The sequence below is a fragment of the Sparus aurata genome, chromosome 22, assembly GCF_900880675.1.
Source record: "Sparus aurata chromosome 22, fSpaAur1.1, whole genome shotgun sequence".
Classification (NCBI taxonomy): Eukaryota; Metazoa; Chordata; class Actinopteri; order Spariformes; family Sparidae; genus Sparus; species Sparus aurata.
This window is the reverse complement of record NC_044208.1, coordinates 30,082,425-30,108,987: the sequence shown is the minus strand read 5'-3', so window position 1 is coordinate 30,108,987 and position 26,563 is coordinate 30,082,425. Positions and strand designations below refer to the sequence as shown.

The following is a 26,563-nucleotide window of genomic DNA, read 5'->3' as shown; positions in this document are numbered from 1 at the left end:
GGTTCTACTCGGTTTGGCTCGGTCCGGCAGGGACCTGATTCCGCCACAGCCTGCTTGAAGGTGAGTCTTCAACCACTTGTCTCGATCACCACAGTCCTACCTAAGAATCCCTGCTAACAAAGCAGCTCCGCTAATACAGCTACAAAACCCTTTCATTTACTATAACCTCTTCACAATAAAAGCCACCTGTTATTTAGTCATTAAAAGGCTTTTATTTTGAAGCAGAATCACAGGTTTCCAGCAGCAGTAACTGAACACGACTCCTGATCCAGCTGAAGGTGAACACATGAAACACAGCTGATGATTAAAGAACAAACAGGACGAGAGAAACTAAAGAGTTTCAGTCAGAAGCTACAGACGTACTGAGAGCTGAACTGTCTCTCAGGTTTCATGAACAGACGTAAGTTCAGTATCGATTTTAGGGGAGATGGATGCTTGTTACAGGTTGGCTGCCAGTGAGACGATAGATATGTACAGTTCATCCTGATCCATGTATGTCGGACCATGTGGTTCTGTCAGCTTTACTAACAACGTACAGAAGTCCGAGTCGGAATCAGTGAAGGATTATGAGTCATAATGTGAACCGATTTTTCCTCTGTTGCTTCTTGTTTTTCCTGTCAAACACTTTAAACATAATCCACCTGAGGACGTATCAATGAAAGTTGAAGTGAAGTCACAGCTGAGGCCACGTTGTACAGTTCATCTATTTAATACTGAACGCAATAATCCCTGAATTCTGTTGGTTACTCGGAGGTTACATCAGAAACTCAATCTTCCATTTAAAATAAAACTTTATTCTCAGTGTAGTTATTTTGTTCTCCAGAGCTTCTGCCCTCAAATAATTGAATTCAATTTAATCTCTCTACATAAAAGCAGAGCGATAAAGTCGACCTGGTGGCAGACTTTATTTCTTGTTTTAAGATGTTCGGAGACAAAATGTATTTTCGCAGCACCGTCAGAGGTGTCGACCCTGCTGAAGCCTCCGGGGCTTCGTGATGATGCAAGAAAAGCTGACGGCTTCACCAGCAGAAGCTTTAAACTCTCTGGAGGCTTCGACTGAGACGTCTCCTCCCCGAAACACTTGCTTCTGTTTCAGTCTGGTGCAGAAAAACGCAGCGACAGGACGAGCAAAGATCAGAGACTCTGTCCAACGAGATCTGAATACGTTTTAATAAAAAACCTCGTGTTTTCTCAACAATAGTGATCAGAATGAATCCACCAGGTGTTTGTGTCCAGTGAGGCTCTCGGTCACACCTACCTGTTGCGGCAGTGGGCGGGGCTGCATGTACGGCGGCTGGCTCGGGGCGGCGGGCTGCTGCTGCGGGGGGCTGAAGTATGGCGGCTGGCCCGGCTGACAGTAACCGCCCACGCTCTGCTGCTGCTGCTGACTGTACTGAGAACCCATCTGAGGACACAAGAGACACCAGCAGACTGAGTGACGAGGACCAAGAGACGCCGCCAGGTGACAGGACAGTGGGAGGAGCTACTACAACAATCTAAAACAAGAGCACAGCAGAAACACTGCTGGCTCCTCTTCATTAATGACTCTGAAGATCAATAGATCCATAGTCAGGTTGTTATTGATCAGCTGATCAGCTGTAGTTTGTGGCCTTCACTGATGATCCTGCAGACATCATGGCCGACACCTGCTTACATCATCACACTGACTTCACAGCGCTGTTCCTGTTGCCTGGCGCCGTCCGTTAGACAGCAGTCAGTGTGCGAGTACGTGCAGGAGGTGCTCTTGAGCAAGGCAGTCAATGCAGCAGCGGCTCAGACTGCAGCGAAGTTACGTCTTATTGCATTCTGTGGCGTTTTATTCCCGAGGAGAGGAGGATGTGCTGTAAGGAGGATAACGCTCTGAGGAGGAAGCACGAAGACTGATCACACCTGGTACCATCCACCCCGAGGGATCTGATCACACCTGGTACCATCCACCCCGAGGGATCTGATCACACCTGGTACCATCCACCCCGAGGGATCTGATCACACCTGGTACCATCCACCCCGAGGGATCTGATCACACCTGGTACCATCCACCCCGAGGGATCTGATCACACCTGGTACCATCCACCCCTAGGGATCTGATCACACCTGGTACCATCCACCCCGAGGGATCTGATCACACCTGGTACCATCCACCCCTAGGGATCTGATCACACCTGGTACCATCCACCCCGAGGGATCTGATCACACCTGGTACCATCCACCCAGAGGGATCTGATCACACCTGGTACCACCCACCCCGAGGGATCTGATCACACCTGGTACCATCCACCCCGAGGGATCTGATCACACCTGGTACCATCCACCCAGAGGGATCTGATCACACCTGGTACCATCCACCCCGAGGGATCTGATCACACCTGGTACCATCCACCCCTAGGGATCTGATCACAGCTCTAAGTACAGGTGTGAATCAGAATTCTCAGGAGAGGGAAACTGAATATAAAGGTCAAACAAATTCTGAATATGTTTGTACATCACACCAAACATCTGGTGGACATTCTGCCTGAAGGTCTGAGAGGATCAGAGTCCACAGGTACTTTTAAAAACATGGTTAAAAAACTAAAAAACAAAAAAGAATCACGGTCGCAACAAGCTTTTTTAGCACCGTTTCAGAAATAATCTCCATCCACACAGCACACCTGATGACACACATCCCATGGCCAGTCACACACACCGGGCATGAGCCTGCAGGTGTAAACAGGAAGTAGAAGAAGTTGGTCGGTTGCTTAGTTACAGAGTAAACAGTGAACGAGTCAGAGAAACGAGAGCGATCATAACACAGGAAAACATTCTCAGCAGCCGTTCTGTGTCTTTTCCATCACTTCATTATCAATGTCTGTTGGTGCGTTTCTAAATGTAACAAACAATATGACTCATCATCAAACTCTATAGTCTGCGTCATCATTTACAAATATCTCCATTTCTGTCCGTCCAGACATAAAAACAGTGAAAACAGAGTTTCTGAATATCTTCACTCAAAGAAACACAAAGAAAAAGTTTGTTTTGCACTTTGTGCTGCATTTTGCAAATGAATTGTGCTTATAAATAATAAAGTTTATTGTACTTATTATTATTTTAACTACACTGTGAATGACGCTTCATCAGATGATATTAATGGCAGATATTATCTCACTTGTTGGTCAGTTATCGTGTCAGTGTGGTCGACACATGATGACGGCTGGATGTTATAAAAGTCATTAAAAACTAACAGCGATCAAATAAATACATTTGATTCAATCAAAATAGAATTTAATGGGAATTTAATGCAACATAAACTTTAATATAAAACTACTGCTAATTAATTACATGCATTTTAATGTAAGATAAAGCATCATTGCATCATGTAAGTTCATTCTTTACATTTGAATCGGGGAGAGGTTTAATTTAAACACCTCACAGTTCAGCTCACCACCATCTTTAATTTAACGTCTAGTGACTCACGAGTGGCTCCAGACTGGAGTTTTATTTACAATTTCCATATTTATTTCATCACCATTCACACCTGAGGAACAGACGAGGTAATGTTTTAAAGTTTTATTTACCTTAAATTTGGTCTTGTTCACTGACTTTCCTCAGACGACCGAAAGAAACCAGAATGAAACCATCATAAGTAAACTGGTGGATTTCTCTGGTTTGAACATTGTCGGGAATACTTGAGATAACGTGAGAACACAACAACACGTAGAACAAAGGGCGAGTCGTAACATATCTTACTTTTAAACTCAAGCTCGGCCGATATGTCTGTTCGTCTCGCTCACTTTAAAGACCCGTCACAGATGAATCGTATCTGTGGAAACTGGCTGCAACATACAAATCTAAAACCTGGTCAATAAAAACTAAAACAGTTTTCTGCCCGAAGGAATGAAGAAATACCAAAAACATACTTGATTGATATTTTTATCAGTTGGAATGATTAAAGAGTGAAGACAGAGACTGAGACTGTTTCAAAGTGAAGGATGAAAACAGTCCAACACCTACAGCCTGAAACCAGAACCAGCCTGCGAGCACAGAGGGGGAAGCTGACTGGTCCAATTTCATGTGGAATCAGAGAGTTAATAAGAGAAGAGTCCCGGGGCCACCTGGGGCCTCGCTCACAGAGAAGTCATTACATTTCCTCCCTCTGCCGTCGCGTCTTCATCCGAGTCTCAGCGAGCAGAGATGACAACACTGACACAAGTTCCCTCCGGCTGAACAAAAGGAGAATGTCTGTCAACCTGTAATGATGTAATCATGTCACTGGTACTCTGCGAGAGGCTTCGGGGAACGAGGCGACATCAGACGATCGAAGGACTAAAAGAAAAACCTCCGGGGAAGAAAACTGTGATGAGAGTAATCTTCGAGCGGCAGGAGATAAAGTCTGCCGACACCACCTGAAATCTTCTCAACAGCACCGGAAACAATCCTGCCCTCATCCACACACTCACAATGTGTTGTTCTTACGAGAAAGAAAGAAAATTCTGTGGTCGGTTAAAACTAAGAGTCAGTCCTGAATCCAAACTGCCTTGTTGAGTTTAATCAAAATCTCAGTTGTTTTTTATTCTGATTTAAATTCCCTGTTGTCTGATTCCAGCCAAACGCTGCAGACAACTGGTTTAATCCTTTTGTTTGTGACGCATCAGAGGCAGCGTCAGTCATCAGTGAACCCAAACCAGCAGTCTGGAGGCTAGAAATAGCCTCAGCCCAGTCTGCAGCAGAACATAGCCTGACCCGGCCCAGCCCGGCCCGGCCCGGTCCGGCCCGCAGCCGCCACGACGCAATGACAACATCTAAAGCTCCGTTGTCCACGGTGATGAGGAGGCAGCGCTCAAAATACACAAACTACAGCAACTGTTGACAGACGGCACAAACGACATGAGATACAAACACCAACGAAGAAGAGGCCTAATGAGGTCCTTTGTAACATGGTGGACAGAGCGCCTCCTACCTGTTGCTGCGGGTACTGCATCCCTGGCATCACCAGCTGCCCTCTGCCGGGCATTCCCATCGGGTATCTGTGGGCGGAGGGCGAGCCGTAGGGCTGGCCGGAGTACGGCGCCCCCTGCTGCTGGGAGTACGGGTTGTTGCTCATCCCGTAGAGCTGAGAGCGCTTCATCGCCATCGGGTCCATGGGCGCCACCTGCAGGAGAGGCACAGGTATTTCTATAAACAAAGCTTTTTCTGTGTGTTCTTCTCTAATGTTTACGTATAAATATAGATCAACTCTCTGACGAACAGAGGCGTCAGAATCACTACAAAGGGAGCTGCTATTGTTACGTCCTCCCACCAACGCTGCCGGTTTTGGACCGGACCGGGTTGGACCTCTAGCTGGTGGGACAACTTTGAGCACAAAGATGTTGTTATTGAACAATGGCGAGAGATTGTTCCACATCTCCAGGGGATCGCTGTTGTCTTTGAACACGCTATTTTTTAAAATACTCATCTAACAGTTAAAAACTCCTTGTACAACGCTAAATATCAAGTTTGCCTTAAGCCCAAAGATGCAAGGACAGTGAACACATCAGAGGCTAATGTAGCATCACGTGAGACTCAGGTGGTGCCTTCACTGAACCAAAACAAAAAACTGACACCTGAGACTAAACTCTGCTGTCAGAGCCGATTCAACTGAAGCTGCACTTGGACAGAAAGTGAGCAATCCAAAAGCCTGCGAGGCCACTTCAGCCCAGAGTCAAGAGGCACGCCTGGGTACGCTTTAATATTCTCACACAGACACACACACACACACACACACACACACACACACACACACACACACACACACACACACTGTATCTGACACACTGACATTACAGTAGGTGAGAGCAGTGACTCAGTGAGAACAGATGTTACACTGCTGCGGCTAAAAATAGAAAAGCGTTGATGGATTTTACGCACAAAACTCCACCTAGACATTTAATCCTCTTCTTTAATCCTTTTCTCTGGAGGACGTGTTTCCGTCAGTCGGTCGAGACGAGGAAACACAAACTGTCCACGACGCTGGAAGCTGTCAGGGAGGACGATCGGACAGGAAAACACTGGATCAATAATCCAGATGTGAACAGCTGGAAGCAGCTGACGGGAGCTTGATTACGTTCATAACATCAAACTGTAGAAGTGAGAATCTGCTAGTCACGAGATATTTTCTTTATTTTACTAAATACGAATAATTTTTCAATATGACGATATAAACACATAGTTGCCAACTCTCCCGATTCACGCGGGAGACTCCCGATTTTTAACCCTATCTCCCTCGACGCTCCCGGTCAGTAATTTCTCCTGTTAATCTCCCAATTTTACAGTAAAGGAAACAAGTAAGATTGTGTCCCTATATTTGTTGCAGTATCTGGCAACCCTGGTCTGCCAAAATCATTTGATTTTGATGATGACGTGATTTTTGTCTGTTTAATATCACGAGCGAATGGGGAATTTAAGTTGCACACAATATTCTGTGGATATCTACTCGGGTCCAGCTGAGACTTTACTGAGGTTCTCCCAGTGTCAGCAGCAGGAGGACGGTCAGCTCACCTCTCAGAGTCTTGCGCTGAATCACTAAGACTGATTTAGGGACCGTCATTAAATTACTTAGCATAAATATATTAATATAAAATAACTGCTGTTTTTTAGAATATCTTTCATGTCATGTGACCCAGTGACTCCAAACCAGCTGCAGATTGTATCAGTAAACTGGACGAGTAAGACACCTATTGTTATTGTATTTTAGTGCTTCCTCTATTTAATATGAATATTAATATGCAGAAATTATGATTATTTTTCTCAATAGCTTCCATGGCATGTGGCTCACTGACTTCTGAAATGCTCAGGATGAACATATTTTCAAGCAGCAATGTCAGCTTCTACACTATTTTGTCTCATGTCTTAGATTCTGATTCTGAAATTCTGAAAATTATTCTTTTCCAAAATCTCACAAGTAGGTGAGATTTAAAGGGTCATTTTTCAAAAAATTTTCTGTTCTAAGAATTTTGGACATGTGTGGTTTAAAATACAAGGCAAGAAATTATGACAAATAAATCGCACACCTGGCGAAGGAACCTTGTTACTTGGGCCGATACACCAATGAAAAAAATCTCCCTATTTTTCACAACCCAATGTTGGCAAGTATGTAAACAAGGTTGTGCAAGGAAGTTTATTGATTATTCTTGATTTGTATTTGATTTCTTATCGATAGGAGGAACAACTCGTTTTATCAGGTCGTTTAATAAACGTGCAAATTAAAAGACATTAACTGTGTGCCCAAAAGTCACAAACACAAAAATGTGTTATTATAAAACAGAGAAGAGCAGAAATGTTCACATTGAGACATAATACGTGTTGTTCAAATACATATATCTAAAGTTTATATCAAGTTTTATGTCTTTCAGGAGAGAATATGTTAATAAAACAGTGTTTTCATTAGTTTAAGGGTCATTGTACCTGATAATAGTGATAAACAGTGTTTTATATAACATCAGCACAATTAATCAAAATATAACTACAATCTCTAAATTTTCCAGATGTGAAATGTGACAAACAGCTTCATGATGCAGAACTGAGATGTTCTGAATTACAGAACATCTCCTGACGGAACAAAATATAATGTTCATCAGATTAATTTATGATAAAAATAGCTAATTCTGATGCACAGTATATCTCTTATTATTTGGAAATCTCATAAGCTCTTCAGAATTGAAGGAAATAAATAAAAAAAATCAATAAATATTGCAAAAGTACTGAAGTGATAACGATAATTACATTCACAATAAAGACGAGTTAAAGACAAATAGTTGATGAAAGTTTAGCCTAGATTAAGGCAAAACACTGTAATGAGATTAAATATGAAATTATGAGGGATAAATAATTTAGACTTTTATAAAGAATTTGGATTGACAATGGAAGTAGTTTTTCCATCAAGCTCAGTTTCATCCACAGGTGTGTCCGGAGCTTCCACAGGTGTGTCCGGAGCTTCCACAGGTGTGTCCAGGGCGCCTCCACAGGTGTGATGGGAGCTTCCACAGGTGTGTCCAGGAAGCTTCCACAGGTGTGTCCGGGGCGCCTCCACAGGTGTGTCCGGGGAGCCTCCACAGGTGTGTCCAGGAAGCTTCCACAGGTGTGTCCAGGGAGCCTCCACAGGTGTGTCGGGAGCTTCCACAGGTGTGTCCGGAGCTTCCACAGGTGTGTCCAGGGGGGCTCCACAGGTGTGTCCAGGAAGCTTCCACAGGTGTGTCCAGGGAGCCTCCACAGGTGTGTCCAGGGAGCCTCCACAGGTGTGTCGGGAGCTTCCACAGGTGTGTCCGGAGCTTCCACAGGTGTGTCCAGGGGGGCTCCACAGGTGTGTCCAGGAAGCTTCCACAGGTGTGTCCAGGGAGCCTCAACGTGTCTCTCTCGCTCTTTCTCTCTCACTAGGTGATTTCTTTATCTCTGGTCCTGTCGTGATTTATTTCGGACCCACAGGGTGATTAGATAACCTGATCTCTGATGAGGAAATCATCCCTCTGGGTTCCAGTGAAGCTCCGCAGCTCACTCACAGAGCGGTGCTGACGGTGAACTCTCCCCGACATAAAGGGGGGATGCCCGGCGTCAGGAGCGACTCACCGGAGGCCGCCAGCAGGCCCGGACGCTGTGGGGGGCAGCTGGAGGAGCATGACGGATGTGTGGCTCCAGTGTTGTGCCGGGTGTAACGGCCACATGGCTAATCTGCATGTGTGAAGGTCAGGGCTCTTGTGTGGAGATGGGGCCATAACGGGCTCCGTGCCAACCCGAAGCTGAGGCCAGATCACCGGCTGAGAGGAGCGACACACACCGCTCACCCCAGCTGATCCTCTCCACCCGGCGGCCTGTTAGTTAGCATGACAGAGAGGCGAGCCGAAGCTGTGGAGACACCTGAAGGGCCGGTGACACCTCGACTGACTTCAGAACAGATCATTAACACACATGATGCAATTAGATGATGTCAGATGTAAACGGAGCTGTCAGAGGAGCTGTCAGCTAACCGTCCTGCTAACTGACTGACTGACTGTCACCAAATAACCCCCAAATATAACCAGTGTATTTAATGTATATACATCACACACACACACACACACACACACACACACATACACTCTTCAGGCCTGTCCTGCTCCGTCAACTGCAGCTAAAATGCTAATGCTAGCTTAGCCTAGCAAGCTAAAAACGGAGTCACCTTGGACACGGAACAGAAACACTGACTTTACTCGCCACTGTCAGCTCGTACGGCTGCTATTTAATGTTTAATATGCAACTAGCATATTAAGGAATAATCTTTATATACGTTAGTGTTAAAATACCCAGATGTGTGAGTCCTGTTGTATAAATGACGTCTATCTGCAGTGAAGCTACAAAAAAAAAAACCACACACACCTAGCTTACCAGCTAACTGACGTGTTAGCATAGCGGCTAACGTAGGTTAGCAGGTTAGCTGTAATAAAACGACTCCCTCTCATTAGTCTGCCGAGTTTATCCGCAGCTAACAGCAGTGGACGGTACTTTAATAAAGCATTACTCACCTGGACCCGGCCGCTGCCCTGCCCGGTGCTCCCCGGGCTCATGGTCGGGTGGTTCCGCTGTTGTCCTCCCCAGCCGTGAGCAGCCGAGCCGTACTGGGAGCCCATGTCTTTAGCCAGCCCCATGCTCGGCTGTTGTTGTGCAGAAGGATTATTATAATCTGGATATCCACTTCCATAACCTCGCATCATCGTGCTCGGAGACGTCAACAACTGATTTAAAGTCGGTGTGGCTCCGGACGGGTGCAGCTGCTGCTGACTGTGTCCGGGGAACCGCTGAAATCCTCCGTTGTTTCCGCCGCCAGCTGCTCCTCCAGCCGGGGAGCTGGTAGCAGTCATAGCCGCTTTGCTGTGGTTAGCAGCGGCCGGGCCCAGCAGGTTGTTCCCATGGCGTGAGGGGCTCATCATGCCTCCATATCCACTGTTCCCATAGCCGGGTCGATAGTTCGGGTAGTGGTTATACGGGCTGTTGTTGTTGTACCCTTCGTGGGAGTTCTGAACCTGATCCATGGTGCTGTGTGCCGAGAGCGCCGCTGTTACCCCCGTCCCTGGGCTTTGTTGTCCGCCATGTTGATCGAAGCTGGGCCCTCCTCTTCCATTCCCATAATAATGATTAAACCCGGAGCTGGTCCCACTCGGAGGAGGGTTGTTGTTGGTGCTGTTGGCGGCTGATCGCAGACTGGCATCCATCCGCTCCTCCTCTTCCTCCTCCTCCTCCTCCTCCTCCTCACTGGTGTTCAGCTGGTGTTGGTGACGGCGCTCCTCCGCTCGGCTGTTCCCCACCAGGAGGAGGTTTTCTGTCCCTCCATGATGCTGTCGGCTCCCGCTGCTCCCTCCTCTCTCCTGCAGGCTGTTGTTGTTGTTGTTGTTGTTGTTGTGGGTCTGCCGCTGCTGCTGCTGGATGAACTGGCTGGACGGCGGAGGTGTGTGGTGGGATAATGATGATGATGATGATGATGGAGGAGGAGGAGGAAGAGGAGGTCCAGCAGCACCAGCACCAGCTCCTCCACTGCTGCCGACGTTTTCCACTCTCTGTCCGCCGAGCCTCCGTGTCTCCACGCGGGTCACATTAGAGACGCAGCCCGGCCCGTCTCCCCTCTCCCCCCGCTGCTTCACCTCCTCCAGGGGTGGTGCACATCTGTCCTTCACCACCAGTTCTCCCAGTCCACATGTCCAGTTCAGGTACACATGTCCAGTTCAGGTACACATGTCCAGTTCAGGCCCACATGTCCTGGTTCAGGTCCACATGTCTGGTTCAGGTGCACATGTCCCAGTCAGGCCCACATGTCCAGTTCAGGCCCACATGTCCTGGTTCAGGTCCACATGTCCTGGTTCAGGTCCACATGTCCTGGTTCAGGCCCACATGTCCTGGTTCAGGTCCACATGTCTGGTTCAGGTGCACATGTCCCAGTCAGGTGCACATGTCCTGGTTCAGGTCCACATGTCATATATGATCCGTGCTGTCCTAATTTCCTCTGTTGACTGTGTTTTTGTTTACTTCATGTATTATTGTTTTATTCTTATTATTTACAGATTGCTGTCAGTTATTACCAAATAAAAGATTAAAACTGCTCCTCACAGACGTGCAGGTGGTCGAGTGGTTAGAGGGCATGCCATATACGCAGCCGACCCCGGTCCGATTCTGGCCGGAGGTCCTTTGCTGCGTGTCACGTCCCCCTCTCTCTCCCATATTTCCTGTCTGTCTACTGCTTAATAAAGGTGTCTATGCCATAAAACATTTTGAAAAAAAAAAAACTGCCCCTCACAGTTTTTCCAAACATAAAACCAACTGTCTAAGATTAAACATATTAATTATTTTTCATAGTGACGACAAAAAAGCAACAGTTAGGCGAATTGATGATGAAAGTCGCTGTTTTGTAAGTTCATTTATTGATCAGTTGAAAGCTTCAGATCTACACACGTACATCTGTCAATCATCTGCTACCAGAACAAACATGTCTGTGTATGATGACATCATTATTACACTATGAACTGCAGCATTAAAGGAGCAGTCAGTTGTTTTCATGACTGAATAACCAAACTGACAACTTATACTATTTTACTGTGTTTATATGTGGCGGACCCTGCCACCTGTCCAGCTTCACAGTGCACTGGGACCTTATTTTCCTCTGAGAAAATGTAAAGTTTGTGTTATGACCTCATTATTACTGTAAATATTAACAATTCTCAGTTTGAATTTCTTCTACAAATCTACAGAATGCTCCTTTAAGTCCAACATGCAGCTTCCAAACATAGTATTTCATATATGACATATATACGTATGTATATATGTCATACATGTATTTGCTTTTTAACCTGTAAAGTGGCTTTGAAAAGCACTAAATATAATGTATTATTATAATCATTATTCACACCCTCGACATGCAACAGATGGATCGTACGCTAACACCGTTAGCTTAGCAGCCACAGTGAAGCTGTAAAGCCCACTGAGACGTCGTCATGAGACCATAAATCAAATAAAAACAGATACTTAGTTCAGCTGAACAGCATGTGATACTTCTGTAATGTTACGTCGAACACATCACGTTTCTCTCTCTCTATTGTATTTCCCTTCACTTCCTTTACGGCTGTAATAACTAATACAGCTGCTGGGGGGCGCCGCAGAACACTGTTCTGTTCACCGTTCATGAGTCCAAGACACATCTGCAGAAACAAACACAGCAGAATAAAAAGAATTGTGTTTTGTCTGTGTGTGTGTCTGTGTGTGTGTGTGTGTGTGTGTGTGATGGGACCTCCCACAGCAGCACTGGAAACAACCCAGTCAAGTCAAGCAGGGAAACTGGGTCAGAAAGCAGCAGCAGAAAACAGAATCAGGGTCACACTGATGTTCTGGGACGGAACTGTTCATGAGACGAGCCCCAAAACATAACTCTGCTCATCCTCCATCCTCCTCCTGATCAGGTTGCTGCTCATGAAAACATCTTGAATCATTCGGTACGATCCAAACACACCTGGTGTCAACATCTGCCCAGACTGATCTGATCACAGGTGGACGGCTCTAAGTACAGGTGTGAATGAGGATACATTTGAGATCCAATCACTCAGAAGAAGAAGAAGAAGAAGAAGAAGAATGGATTACACAGTCTGTTTCAGCTGATCCAACCAGTGAACCAGTAACACAACATCACCAGACTCCATTAACAAATGTAGTGATTTTAAGAGTTGTGGAGTTAAAACAAACTTTCTAACGTAGTGAAACTGTGTGTGTGACAGATTGTAACTCATTGTGTCCTTGTTGTAAATTCAGCATATGTTCTGCATGAACTTCTTTCTGTCTTTGAGTACAAACATGGAGTCTGTTTGTCTCAGTGATGGACGGGTTTGTTTCATACAGAGCAGGAAGTGACATCACATCTGCCAGAAAACTAAAAACACCTTTTCTTTTATAGTACATTTTAAAAACATATTGACATTTTAATTACATAAAGAGGTGAGTGAGTGCCAACAGAAGATCAGAGCATGCTGCCCCCTGCTGGAGCTCTCTGATGATGACTTCATCACTGACCGCAGGTTGAGTTAAAGCCAACATGAGCTGCAGCATCACAAGTTCAGAGTGCAGCGACTCTAAACTTCACTTTATTTGTTTCTAAACCCCGCCCACCTGCAGTCAGGTGTCAGGTGGACAGTTTGACTCTGGAGCAAAGTGATGAACCCGGACTGACTGACATTTTATGCATGAGTCACTTTATATAAATTAATCGCTCTGGATAACCAGCTCATCTCCATGCGGCCTTCTTTTCCCTCTTCCTGGTAGGGGTGGGCAGATCGATCCAAATATCGATAGTATCGATACCAAGGTGAGTATTGGTATCGGATCGATACCAGCGTGATGAGATCGATATTTTTGTTGTAGTTTATCTTCTATAAATTCAGCAAATCACTTGTATTTCTTCCCAGAGTTTGTGTGAGCGCAGCGCTCCTCCTCACCTCTCTCACTCCGCTCACTCAGGTTCACTGTAACTGTAACTCAAAAATATATACTTATATTAAGATATATAACCTACCTCAAGAATATAATAACCCTTTTGTGTATCTGTTGAAGGAACATTAGTATTCCTATTTAGGCTACATGCAGGTTAGAGATTTAATATGTTAAATAAAGTACAAAATCATTAATTGATCAGGAATTTTCAAGTAAAAAGTATCGGTATCGGTATTGGTATCGGCAATACTGGCCCTGTATTTACTTGGTATCGGATCGATACCAAAATTTGCCATATCGCCCACCCCTACTTCCTGGAGGATGCACCGCTACGATCTTTGCGCCCTCACATATCCCAAGATCCTTTGCGCGCCCGGGAAGGAAGAAAGAAAGAAAGAAGAAAATTGCGACCTCAAGTGGCGCAAGTCTCGCATTTAAATGTAAGTATTGGGTTTTACTCGGTTTTTACTCATTTGAATATCCAACGCCAGATATGTTGAACTTCAAGGGACGTTAAAACCTCAACATTTCAGTTAAAATACGTTGGTAATCAGCTTGATGCCTTTGGAAGTAAAGCCTTCACTTTCAAACGTTAGACGTTCAGACTTATATCTTATTGTGACTGTGGAGATGTTAGAGACTATTTTTACTTCATGTACATAAATGGACCAAGATGAACAGATTCAGATCAGGCTGTGATTCCTGCTTTATTTCAGACTGTAAGACTGTAAAATCTAGTTAAACGGTTGAATAAAGAAAGAGCTAAATTTAGGATTATCCTTATGATGATTATATTTTTGCTGTATTAGAACCATTTTGTCTGTTGACAATGCTAATAATGCTAATAATGATAACATTACTGTGGGTTCAATAACAGGTTAATCTCTCCACGGTCCTCTCAGCGGTACGTAAAGCAGAGCTGCTTCTCCTCTTCCTGCACATGGAGGAGGATTAAAAAAACAATCAGGAATTCATGAAGCTCGAACAGATCTGACAGTCAAACTTTACTCTTCTTGTCACCAAGCCTGTTATTTACATTTAAATACGAGATCTGTGCCACTGGAGGTCGCCATTTTCTTCTTTCTTTCTTTCCCAGACGCGCAAAGTATCTTCAAGTTTGTGAGGGCCAACATGTTCAACAATTCACTGTTATAATGTTGTGATCAAAGAAATGTGAAACAAATTAAATTATTACTCACATAGGTGGCAGTATGAACCTTAAAAGTCGTGGTTGCAACCCGCCATAAAATCAGAAGAGGAACATGAGAACAGGGAGGAGCCAACACACACACACACACACACACACACACACACACACACACACACACACACACACACACACACACACACACAGACACACACACACACACACACAGACACACACACACACACACACACACACACACACACACACACACACACACACACACACACAGACACACACACACACACACACACACACACACACAGACACACACACACACACACACACACACAGACACACACACACACACACACACACAGACACACACACACACACACACACACACACACACACACACACACACACACACACACAGACACACACAGACACACACACACAGGTAGGAAGCCTGAAAGTGAAAGTATTCAGTCAGACTCCATTTTCAGAGGACGGAGCAGAAGGAGAACAGCTGCAGTCTGAGACAGGGTGAGTGTTAAAAACACATTGTGATTATTTACTGTGACTTTACTTACTGTGAGTCAGTTTTCTCCCTGTGGACTGTGGAGGAAAGAAATGTTGGAGTGAAGTCGACAGTTTGATTCATCTGTGGACACAAAGTCCTGATTGGCTGAATAATACTCTTTAAACCTCCAGTAACCCAAGAAAACAAGCACAGGTGTGAAGAAACCTGAGCAGGTGGACTTCTGGCTGCTTTTATTATACTGTATAATGTGTGTGTGAAGGGGAGAGAGAGTGTGTGTTACTTCCTGCTCTCTCCGTCTTGTGTGACTCTTGAACAAACTTGTTTCCTGATTCTTGTGTTTCACCTCTCAGACTGACTTCAGAGCAGAAGATGAGTGATTGTGTGAAGGAGGACAAAGACGGAGCAGAGTCTCAAGATTCTGGCTATCTGTCTACAAAGAGTAACCGGTCTGTATCCAGCTGTCTGTCTACGAAGAGTGACCAGTCTGAAGATCCTCCAGACTTCAGTACTGAACCTGGACCATCAGACTCAAAGTAAGAGACTGTTCTTTCTGTAAACTGACCTGATGATGATGATGCTTTGAGGATGAAAACAAAATGTTCTCTTAAAGAACTATTCCTGCAGATCCTGTTTCAGACTGAGATGATCTTAATCTGGTTTAATAGCCACAAACTGCAGAGCAGGTCGAGCTGCAGGAGGGATAGAGCGACGGGAGATCACCCACTTGTTAAACCATTATGACTGCTGTTGTTCTCTCACACTTACAAAATGCTAAAATGGTTCATCAGATAAACTTTAGTGGTCGTTAATATACCTTGTTGGCCCGCTCAAGTAAAGTCTATGTGTTGGAAACACTGTCATGTGTACGTGAGTGAGAGGGTGGCAGCCTTTTGATATCGTGTCGGTCCGCCACAAATACATGAACGTGTGGGAAACTTCATCCATGTGCATTTGTTGTGCATATTGATGAGCGAGTTTGAAGATCGACTTTATTGATTGTCTGTATTTATGAAGACAGTGTTTCTTCTAGGATGTTTTTCAGCAGCGGGGCAGGCTGTCCGGGCAGCCGTGGCGGCGCAAACAAATGACACCTGACTGCAGGTTTTACTTTTATGCCCAGCATAATCCCCCTTTTTATTGAATGGCTGTCATGGAAAATGTTTTTTTAAAGGCTGAATGTAAAGAGTAGATACTCCAAAGAGTAGATACTGAGCAAGATAGTCATCTAGTTTACCTCAGCACTCGCAACACCCGACCCAGTGCAGGACTCTGCTGTGAAGGTGGAGATATGATGCGGCGGTGGTGTTTTTGTGACAATTTAAAAAAATAAAAAAATAAATAAAATAAAATTTTGAGGGAGCAGCGGCTAGGATTTAGGAGTGGCGGCCACTCCTAAATCCTAGCCGCTGCTCCCTCAAAATTTTATTTTATTTATTTTTTATTATACTACCAGATGAACCAACATCAGAATAGTTTGTTTGTTTTTAATTTGAGGAAGTTTTGAAATACATGTATACATTTAATAGTTAAAAGTGATGTCATAGTTAAATAGTGATGTCATAGTGGTCGACCACAGTTATTGAGAACACTTTTAACTTCAGGTTCAAACCGCCTAAACAGAAGAGTTGAAATAACACAAACAGACATTTTTATTCCAGACTGAATGCTGAATTCAGTCAGAAAAGTAACAACAGTTTTACTGTCCTCTGTCAGCTGATCTGAGCTTCTCAACTGTGTCGACCAAATCTGGATATTTTTAGAAACAATCTACAAATGGTTTTAATTCTAAAGAAATGTTTTCACAGAGAGCAGAAGAGGAGGCATGTTTCTGTGGAGGAGCAGCCGTCCTGCTGTTCTTTGTGTCAGGACGTCCTGAAGGATCCAGTCTCTACCAGCTGTGGACACTGGTTCTGCAGACAGTACAACACATCATACTGGGACCAGTCTGCTTCACCAGGACACTCCTCCTGTCCCCAGTGTGGGAAAAGATCCAGAACAAGAGCTGGACTGCAGACAGCCAGTCTGACCAGCACTGTACAAAGTAAGACTATATATCTGTCTGCTGATGTCTTCATGTCTGAACACACTACTTGTTGTTTTAATACATTTGTTATGTCACACATTAACCAATCAGAAAGCAGTTTGTTCTCTGTATGCATAGATGGAGATGGAGAAGTGTCAGACAGCAGCTTGAGACAAAACAGCACTTTAAACAACAGTCCACATTAGCTTTCCTGCTAACATCTCCTCCTCCTCTAACTTACAAACACACACCTCGTCCTGCAGATCCACTTGTTGAACAAGAGACCAAACAAACATCCAGTGAGGAAAAGTGCACTGCTAACATCTATTTTCAGGCTACAGCAGAAGCTAATTAGCTGCTCAGTTTCAGCACATTAAACCGCTTAAAAATGTAGCTGCTTCATTACAATACGTCCATTTAGCTGATGTTTGTATCCAAAGTGACTGAAAATAACTGATTGAGCCATGTGGATACAACATGAGTAGATCAAATGTATCAATTATGTTAAAATGGTTCAAGTGCTACAATTAGAAGCAATAAGAGATCCAGAGAGAGATTGTTTTTATGGACCAAGGTGCCGTCTGAACAGGAGAGTTTTCAGTCTGAACAGGAGAGTTTTCAGTCTGAAGTTGTGTCGAGTTTCTGCTGTTCTGATGTCACTGGGGGTTTGTGTCACTATTGTGGATCCAGGACATCAACCAGTCTGGATTTGGTTGAGCAGTAGCTGGTCCTCCCTTGTAGTGAGGGAATAACAAGCAGTTAGCAGCAGCAGAGTGTAGTGAACAGGCTGAGGTGCAGCTGCTGGTCATTTACAGGGGCCAACCTGAGATGTCGTCCCTCAAGCAAAGCAATTCAGTTCAAGAAACAGAGCTGTGCATAGAGGTGAGCCCAACTAAATCTAGTTGGTACTGGCCCACCTCCAGCACCAGCACCTGTTACTTCCCCCATGAGAGGAGACATTTCCTGTCCTGAGGACCAGTCTGATGCCAGGAATCAGTTCACCTTCCTTCTTTTGCATGAAGCTGGCACACACCCGACCCCAATGCCTGTCCCTGCTGGTAGTCAGCCCACAGGGTGGCGTCTCCATGTAGTCAAAGACCAGCCACCAGATATTCACCAGAGACCTCCACTCCCAGGTTTAGCTCCAGAAAGGTGCCCTGATTTCTCTTTCCTGGTTCAGGTGCTGCAGCACCTTTGTGGCTGATTCATAGAGGTTCTTTGACTCACTGTCAGTCTGGCCCCTCCTCTGGGGCTAATTAGCTTTGTGAGACCCTGCCAGGGGCTAATGCCCCCGACAACAGAGCTCCGAGGATCACAGGGACACACAAACCTCTCCACCACGTTCAGGTGGAAAGAACAGCAAAAGAAAACAACAAACAACTTCTTATACTGATGGTTTTTAATTTGTAATAAAAAGACCATTGACTGCTAATTGTCAAATTGTATTTTCTCCCAGTTTTTTCTCTTCTTTCAGTGAATGTTGGTCTGCATGAGGTTTTCCATGAGCATAAGATCAGTCTGAGGAGGAGATGTGAACGTGTGACTGAAGGAAGTGATGAAACAGGAAGTGATGAAACAGGAAGTGATGAAACAGGAAGTGGAACTCTCCTTAACAAGATCTACACTGAGCTCTACATCACAGAGGGACAGAGTGAAGAGGTTAATACCCAACATGAGGTGAGGCAGCTTGAGACAGTTTCCAAGAAGAAGACCTTCAGTGAAACTCCAATCAGGTGCTGCGACATCTTTAAAGCCTCACCTGACCAACAGAGACGCATCAGAGTTGTTCTGACCAACGGGGTCGCTGGAGTTGGAAAAACCTTCTCGGTGCTGAAGTTCACTCTGGACTGGGCAGAGGGCTCCGAAAACCAAGATGTCAGTCTGCTGGTTCTGCTGTCGTTCAGGGAGCTGAACCTGATCAGAGATGAGCAGTACAGTCTTCTCAGGCTGCTCCATGTTTTCCATCCAACATTACAGAAGGTGACAGCAGAGATGCTCGCTGTCTGTAAACTTCTCTTCATCTTTGACGGCCTGGATGAAAGCAGACTTTCACTGGATTTCAACAACCATGAGGTCGTGTCTGATGTCACACAGAAGTCATCAGTCAGCGTGCTGCTGACAAACCTCATCCAGGGGAAGCTGCTTCCCTCGGCTCTCGTCTGGATCACTTCCAGACCTGCAGCAGCCAATCAGATCCCTCCTTCATGTGTGGACAGGGTAACAGAAGTACGAGGCTTCACTGACGTCCAGAAGGAGGAGTACTTCAGGAGGAGGTTCAGTGATGAAGATCTGTCCAGCAGAATCATCTCACACATCAAGACCTCCAGGAGCCTCCACATCATGTGTCTGATCCCAGTCTTCTGCTGGATCACTGCTACAGTTCTGGACCACATGTTGACTACAGACCAGAGAGGAGAGCTGCCCAAGACCCTGACTGACATGTACTCACACTTCCTGCTGGTTCAGACAAAGAGGAAGAAGCAGAAGTACGATGAGGGACGTGAGACGAGTCCACAGGAGCTGACGGAGGCTGACAGGGAAGTTCTTCTGAAGCTGGGGAGGCTGGCGTTTGAACATCTGGAGACAGGAAACATCATGTTCTACCAAGAAGACCTGGAGCGCTGTGGTCTTAATGTCACAGAGGCCTCGGTGTACTCAGGAGTTTGTACAGAGATCTTCAGAAGAGAGAGTGTGATCTTCCAGAGAACAGTCTACTGCTTTGTTCATCTGAGCGTTCAGGAGTTTCTGGCTGCAGTCTACATGTTCCACTGTTACACCAACAGGAACACAGAGATGGTGAAGGACTTTCTGGGAGGACATGAGGAGGATGATGAAGATGAGGACGAAGAGGAGGACTTCTTTGGGGACAAATATGTTGATTCAACCCTGGATGAGTTCCTGAGGAGAGCCATGCAAAAATCCCTCAAAAGTAAAAATGGTAACCTGGACCTGTTTGTTCGCTTCCTTCATGGCCTCTCTCTGACGTCCAACCAGAGACTCTTAGCAGGCCTGCTGGGTCAGACAGACAACAGTCCAGAAATCATCCAGAGAGCCATCAACAACCTGAAGGAGATGAACAGTTATGAGATCTCTCCTGACAGAAGCATCAACATCTTCCACTGTCTGACGGAGATGAACGACCACTCAGTCCATCAGGAGATCCAAGAGTTCCTGAAGTCAGAGAACAGATCAGAGAAGAAACTCTCTGAGATCCACTGCTCAGCTCTGGCCTACATGCTGCAGATGTCAGAGGAGGTTCTGGATGAGTTGGACACACAGAAATACAACACATCAGAGCAGGGAAAACAGAGACTGATTCCAGCTGTGAGGAACTGTAGAAAGGCTCGGTAAGTCCAGATGTGATTAACATTAAAAATCCTGGTAAAGCTGAAGCCTTCAGTGTTAAAGACAAACACTTTACACACATGCATTATATAAAACCTCAACACCATACATGTTTTCCTGAACAAGTATGAAACCTGCTTATTGGATCAATTCTCATCACCAAGCTCAGAGATGAAATGACATGTAGTCGTCTACTTTCCAAAACATTTACTTCAGCCAGGTGAACTCCACCTGAGACACATTATTACCCATCAAATGATAATAACTCAGTCTTTAGTACTAATTATACTATTGATGCAGTAGAAGACGTTGACTAAATTTAATTGGAGGTGAAAAACAGACGGAGTAACAGAATAAAATGCATCAAAGAACAAAATGCACACAAACACATAACTGAGGTAAACACATACGAGTGCAGTCACAACCTACAGTGAATTTACATAAAGCTCCATGAATATAAATCAACTCAAATCTGACACGTTTACGTTTCAGTTAGCTGGAACCCTAAATATAAAGACGACTGAATGAACAAACCAAAATCAAACATGAAGATAAAAACAGCTTTATTCAAGTGTGTTCTGGGGGCTGATATAAAATAGGGCCCTGATTCAGCCCCTCTGATCTCCTCAGGCAGGGAAAGTCTGGGGCCTCGTGGACAGAAGGAGCTCAAGTTTCAAACTACAAACCCTGTGATCAATGACTGACCAGCTCAGGCTGACCAGCTGACCATCTGAGCTTTGTGATGCAACATGTATGAATCTGTTTTCACAATAAAGTGCCACATTTTATTGTTTTAATGTTCTATTATCTGTCAACACAGATTTATTGACTGTGAACTCTCAGAGAGTCACTGTGAAGTCGTGGCCTCAGCTCTGAAGTCCAACCCCTCCCATCTGACAGAGCTGGACCTGAGTTACAACAACCTGCAGGATTCAGCAGTGAAGCTTCTCTGTGCTGGACTGGAGAGTCCAAACTGTCGACTGGAGACTCTGAGGTCAGTTCATGTGTTTCTGTGTCGATCTATAAAATTTAAATCCAGAACAGAAGTTTTAAGTTTCCTTCAGTTCACTTGTTTTCTGGGTTTGTCTGAGCTCAAATCACAACAACTCAGTTTAAAGTTTGACAGTCTGAACAGTTTGACTCCTAATTATATATTTATATCACACACACACACACACACACACACACACAGAGATACACACACACACACTCACACACACACACACACACACACACACACACACAGATACACAGAGATTTAAATCTCTGAACAGAAAGTGTTGAATATTTTGAACAAAGTAGTTTGGATGATGTTTAAGTCACGTTGGACTAAAGACACACCTCCTTTCATGTGTTCATATGCTGTTAATTTGATAACAGTCTGTTTTTATTTCAGTTTTAAAGGATTATTACGTACCTTGTTAATGTGTTCTTACTGCAGTTAAGTGCACTTAAAATGAGTCACATGACAACTATGTCCCAATAAATTGACTTAAAATTATAATAGCCATAAAAAATAAATGTAACCATCCACAGTAAATCACAGTGACCTTGTTCTAAATGAAACTTTAACAGGTCAAACCAGTGAATTCAGTGCAATGTTCCTTTAACCTTGTTTTGTTACTATTCACTAAAGACAAAAGACGTTCATTGATATTAAACACAGCAAAAGAACTCTTATAGAAGCTGTAAGTGATACTTAATTACTTTGTGGGCCCACAAACACCCAAACAAGCTGCAACCAGGGAACACAACAAAGAGAAATCAGACAAACGTCACGCTGCAGCCTGGTGGAAGCTGGGGAGCGTGGCGGCCAAATACAGTTGAAGCCGGTTCACTTTGAGCGTGCAGAAACACTGAAAAAAATAACTCAAAAGATTTACTTAAAAAAATATATTGTAAGTATTTGCACACAAATGATTTAAGAAAAAAATGTAATGCCGCAATATCAAGTAACACTCACTTGCCAGTATCAACTAAATTTTACTTACCATAAAACACAACAGTTGTGAAGATATTAAGTAACATTTACTTAATTACATCCAAGTTTTAAGTTCTATATGTGCAGACACACATGTAATCTGTATGTACTGTCTAGAGCTTGAATTCAGCTCTGTATGCTACTGCTGTAATATGTTTTGTCAAAGGTCATAACAAAAGAAGTTGTTAGGTAAAAAAAGAAAAAAAAAGAAAAAAAAGAAAAAAAAAAAGAGAAAAGAAAATGTAAAATGCAAATGACAAGAAAAGATCAGGATGAAGATTTTATCCTGTGGGTAATGGGGGCGGGACTTGATAAGCTTTGGCTTCTCCCGCTTTTCCCTTTCGGCCATGTGTGTTGTATTATTTGAACAATGATGAAATGTGATGTTTATGAATTGACATGCCCGAAATAAACAACATAAATAAATAAATTTATTTAAACAAATTAAGTAAAGTCTACTTGTTTTTCATAGTCAGGAACATCACTTTCCTCAAAATTTTAAGTACATTTTATATATCTGTAATATTTGCTGTTATGAACTAATTTAGTAGATTTCAATCATTTTCTTGTGCTTGACATTTTAATTTACTTGGTTGCATTACTCACTGAAATTAGGTAATTATTGCCAGTTTTCTTTTGATAAATGTTACCAAATAAATTTAACCAATTCTCTATGAATTTAATATATATTTATCACATATCACACAACTCAATTACAATGCAATTAAACTGTTCATTTTTCATTTTAAACAGTTCAACAAACATGAACCGTCAAAGACAATCCACTACTATTGTGGATTGAATTGCCCAATCTTTTATGGGGTAGCCATAAATTTAACACTGGCATGACTGACATAAAAAGAACAGACAGTATTACACAGTATACACTGCATCCAATATACACTATTGGGGAAAAATATTAGGAACACTGTCAATATAATAAAGTTAATAAATAATTTCCCAGTCTGGGATCATTAAAGTAATTCTATCTAAAGTAATTCTATCTAATGCACTATAATGGTGTCAGGGCCGCGAGGCCAGGGAGGGTTGTGGACCCAGAAGCAGACTCGGGAGCAAATGATAGTTAGGATATTTATTAACAGTTCAAAAACACAGACAGTACAGGCCAGGCACAGGCCGCAGGGGAGAAAAAAAAAATCAAAGAAGTCAAAATTCCTGGCAAAAGTACAGGTAGGGCTTAGGCGATACTCCGGGGTCAGACGAGCGAGGTGGTCAATACACAGGCAGGCAGAGTTAGGCACAGCAGAGGTACAGTCAGGGTTGAGGCAAAAACCAGGAGTCAAAAACAGGCAGAGGTTGGTACACAGGCAGGGAGGGAGAGCACAGTCGGCAGAACCAAGGGCTTGGCAGACTCACGTGGTTGAACAGAGACAGGTTGGCAGCGGATAGGCAGACAAAGCAAAAGCGTCCAAGATCCTCAGGCAAAGTCTTGGTCCAAAACAGGCTTGGGTCAGAAGGTTGAAAAATCCACAAAATATCAACTCTTGGGCAGGAAACTCCTGGAAACAGACGCGATAATCTGGTGGAGACTGTCAGTCCTGGTGCATCTTTGAAGCCAAGGCTGACGAGGAGAGTAGGATCAGGTGTGGAGCAGCAGGCAACTCAGAATTGGATGTCTCACCTGTCATTCAACCAGGGAGCAGGGCAGGGGGGAAAACACGGCGTGGATCACACAGGCCAGCCAGATCACTGACTAAGGAGGGCAGGTCCTAGGCCGGAGCGTGACAAATGGTAGACCAGCACCATCCACCACAACTTCAGTAATAAACATAAAGTCGAATTATCACCTTTCTGACAATGTAAATAAAAACTGAGCATGTAGAAGCTTAATAAAAGAAGAAGCTGGCAGAGCTGTTGTACTGGAAATAAATATTGCATTAGATTGTGCAGGTATCCCAGTACTTTTGTACATACAGTACAGATCTGGAATAGTGCTTTTCAAATATGCAGTGAAAAACTTACAACCCTCTGAAGCAGATTTTCAACATTCATTACAGAAATATAATACTCAGATATTCAAGAACATTTTAACACACACAAACATGCTCAAAACAACTTCGGGGAGAGGGTCAGGATAGAAACAGCCTCTTAAGCTTTGAGCAGTGGTGTAAGGATTAGGTATACCCCTATTTATTTAATTTAAATGGAAAAAAAACCCTGAATTTACAAGTACTGCATTAATAGTAAAAGTGCATTATATTGTACTGCATTAGAATTTGTACTAACAGTAAATTAAAGATATATCTCCAGCAAAAGGTATTTAAAGTAAGACTAAGTATATTTTTAAAGAAAAATTCAACTCAGTGCTACTTCTTGGCATTTCTTCACAAGGGTCCATGCATGATGCCACATTTTTCTCCTCTAGGATGACAAAGTCATGGCATGCATTTAGGAAAGCAACTTCAACTTCAAGGTGCTTACTTTTGGGGACAGTTTAAAGCCATCCAGCTCCAGCAAGAGTTTTTGGAAAACTTCAGAAGTGTAGCGCAAAGTGGGAGGGTATGCCAAGTTAAGGGCATAAATCAGTCCCATCAGCAGTGAGCAAGCTTTCACAGTACTGTTGCACCCTTGCAAAATCTCATGGCCTTCGACAAGGATGGAGACATCGACTGGATCCTCATCAGCACCATGGATAACGAGTATTTTGAGGATGTGATTATTGACATCACTCCGGCTGTCCTCCTGCATACAATGTACAACAAAAAAGAAGAATGTTATTGAGAAACAAATAATAGAACTGAATGAATCATTCAAAGTGACTTCATTATCAGGGAAGAATGAAGACAAGAATATCTCTGTTCCTTTGTCCGCTTTCCTCTCAAATTTAACATTAGATTACCCCGTGTCATTAAACATTATTTTTAAATGATTAAAATCATGCTATACCAGTCTTCAAAAACCATGACCATGACCATCTCATATCACAAGAGGCCTACTCTTTCTCCCTGATGGATTTCTCCTCCTCCCTAGACCTCAACTCCAGCTGTCCACAAAGTCCACTGGCTCCTCCAAAGGGCACCCTGAAAGTGAAGAGACACAATTTGTGGTATTAAAACAATGGTCTAAAATATTCAGACACAATTTTTAATATTACGTTATGATGGATGAATAAGGGACAATAACAAAACAATATTATATCATGCATACATTATTTTCTACTTGCCTGAATGATGAGAATAATTTTCTGTTCTGATTTGCTTTCTGTTGATAGATAGAAAAATATCTTAATAAGACTTAATAAGAAATAAACTGCATCATGATCAAACATAAATGAATATTTTGTTTTGTCTATGCTAAATAAAGCAATTAATGCATGACATTTCAACAGATTTATTTGCGAGTAGAACTTGTAATGAACAATCGATTCATTCATTGAACTACAAAAACATGAATGCTGAGTAAAATTGGTATCGAAAGTATTGGTCCACACATGACAAAGTTGCTGTGGGCTTCACACCACATGGCACAGCCATGCTACTAGCCGTGCTAACTAGCTTCTTGTCAAAAAAAGAAAAGAAAGAAAACTTTGTATTTGCAAGCTGGTGCTCTTAAAGACCTCTGGCGCTTCTGTCAGTAAACGTGTGTTTTAAAAACCTATTCTGCAGCATTTCTCCCAAACATTCATCAGTATCTCCCCCTCATTCTCAATGCACAATGTTAATTCACTAACGTAACTGTGCGTTCAGACCGAAAGTGCACAAAGAGGAAAATCCGCCTTGTCCGCCTTGTCCACTCCACCTAAGTCGCTTAGTCACCCTGTTCGTTCTTGCTTCTAAATTTAAAGGGCCCACATGCTACTAGCGTTAAACACTACCACGTAACTGCTGCTGTAGCACAGCCATTTACCATTTACCGACATCGTTGATCACAGAAAGTTACTTGATAAACAGTAACTTGATAACGCACTACGCGCGCGCGCACACTAACACACACACACACATCCACTGGAGAAACTGCTATGCAGGGGTGGACTGGCCATCGGGAGTACCGGGATTTTTCCCGGTGGTCCGATCAATAATGGGCCGATGGACGGCCGTTTTTTACATTATTTTTATTAAT

The 26,563-nt window shown here is 43.6% G+C and overlaps 2 protein-coding genes across 2 annotated transcripts in view; both read right to left on the bottom strand.

Moving 5' to 3' along the window:
• The window catches only part of LOC115574086 (AT-rich interactive domain-containing protein 1B-like), a 31,249-nt gene extending 20,622 nt beyond the window's left edge, over positions 1-10,627 (bottom strand). The window contains 3 exon segments of the mRNA XM_030405327.1: positions 1,259-1,405; positions 4,934-5,125; positions 9,507-10,627. Coding sequence (XP_030261187.1) covers positions 1,259-1,405; positions 4,934-5,125; positions 9,507-10,193 — 1,026 coding nt within the window. The 5' untranslated portion in view covers positions 10,194-10,627.
• LOC115574089 (NACHT, LRR and PYD domains-containing protein 14-like) overlaps positions 1-26,563 on the bottom strand; it is a 915,401-nt gene that overhangs the window by 272,786 nt on the left and 616,052 nt on the right. The window lies entirely within an intron of this gene.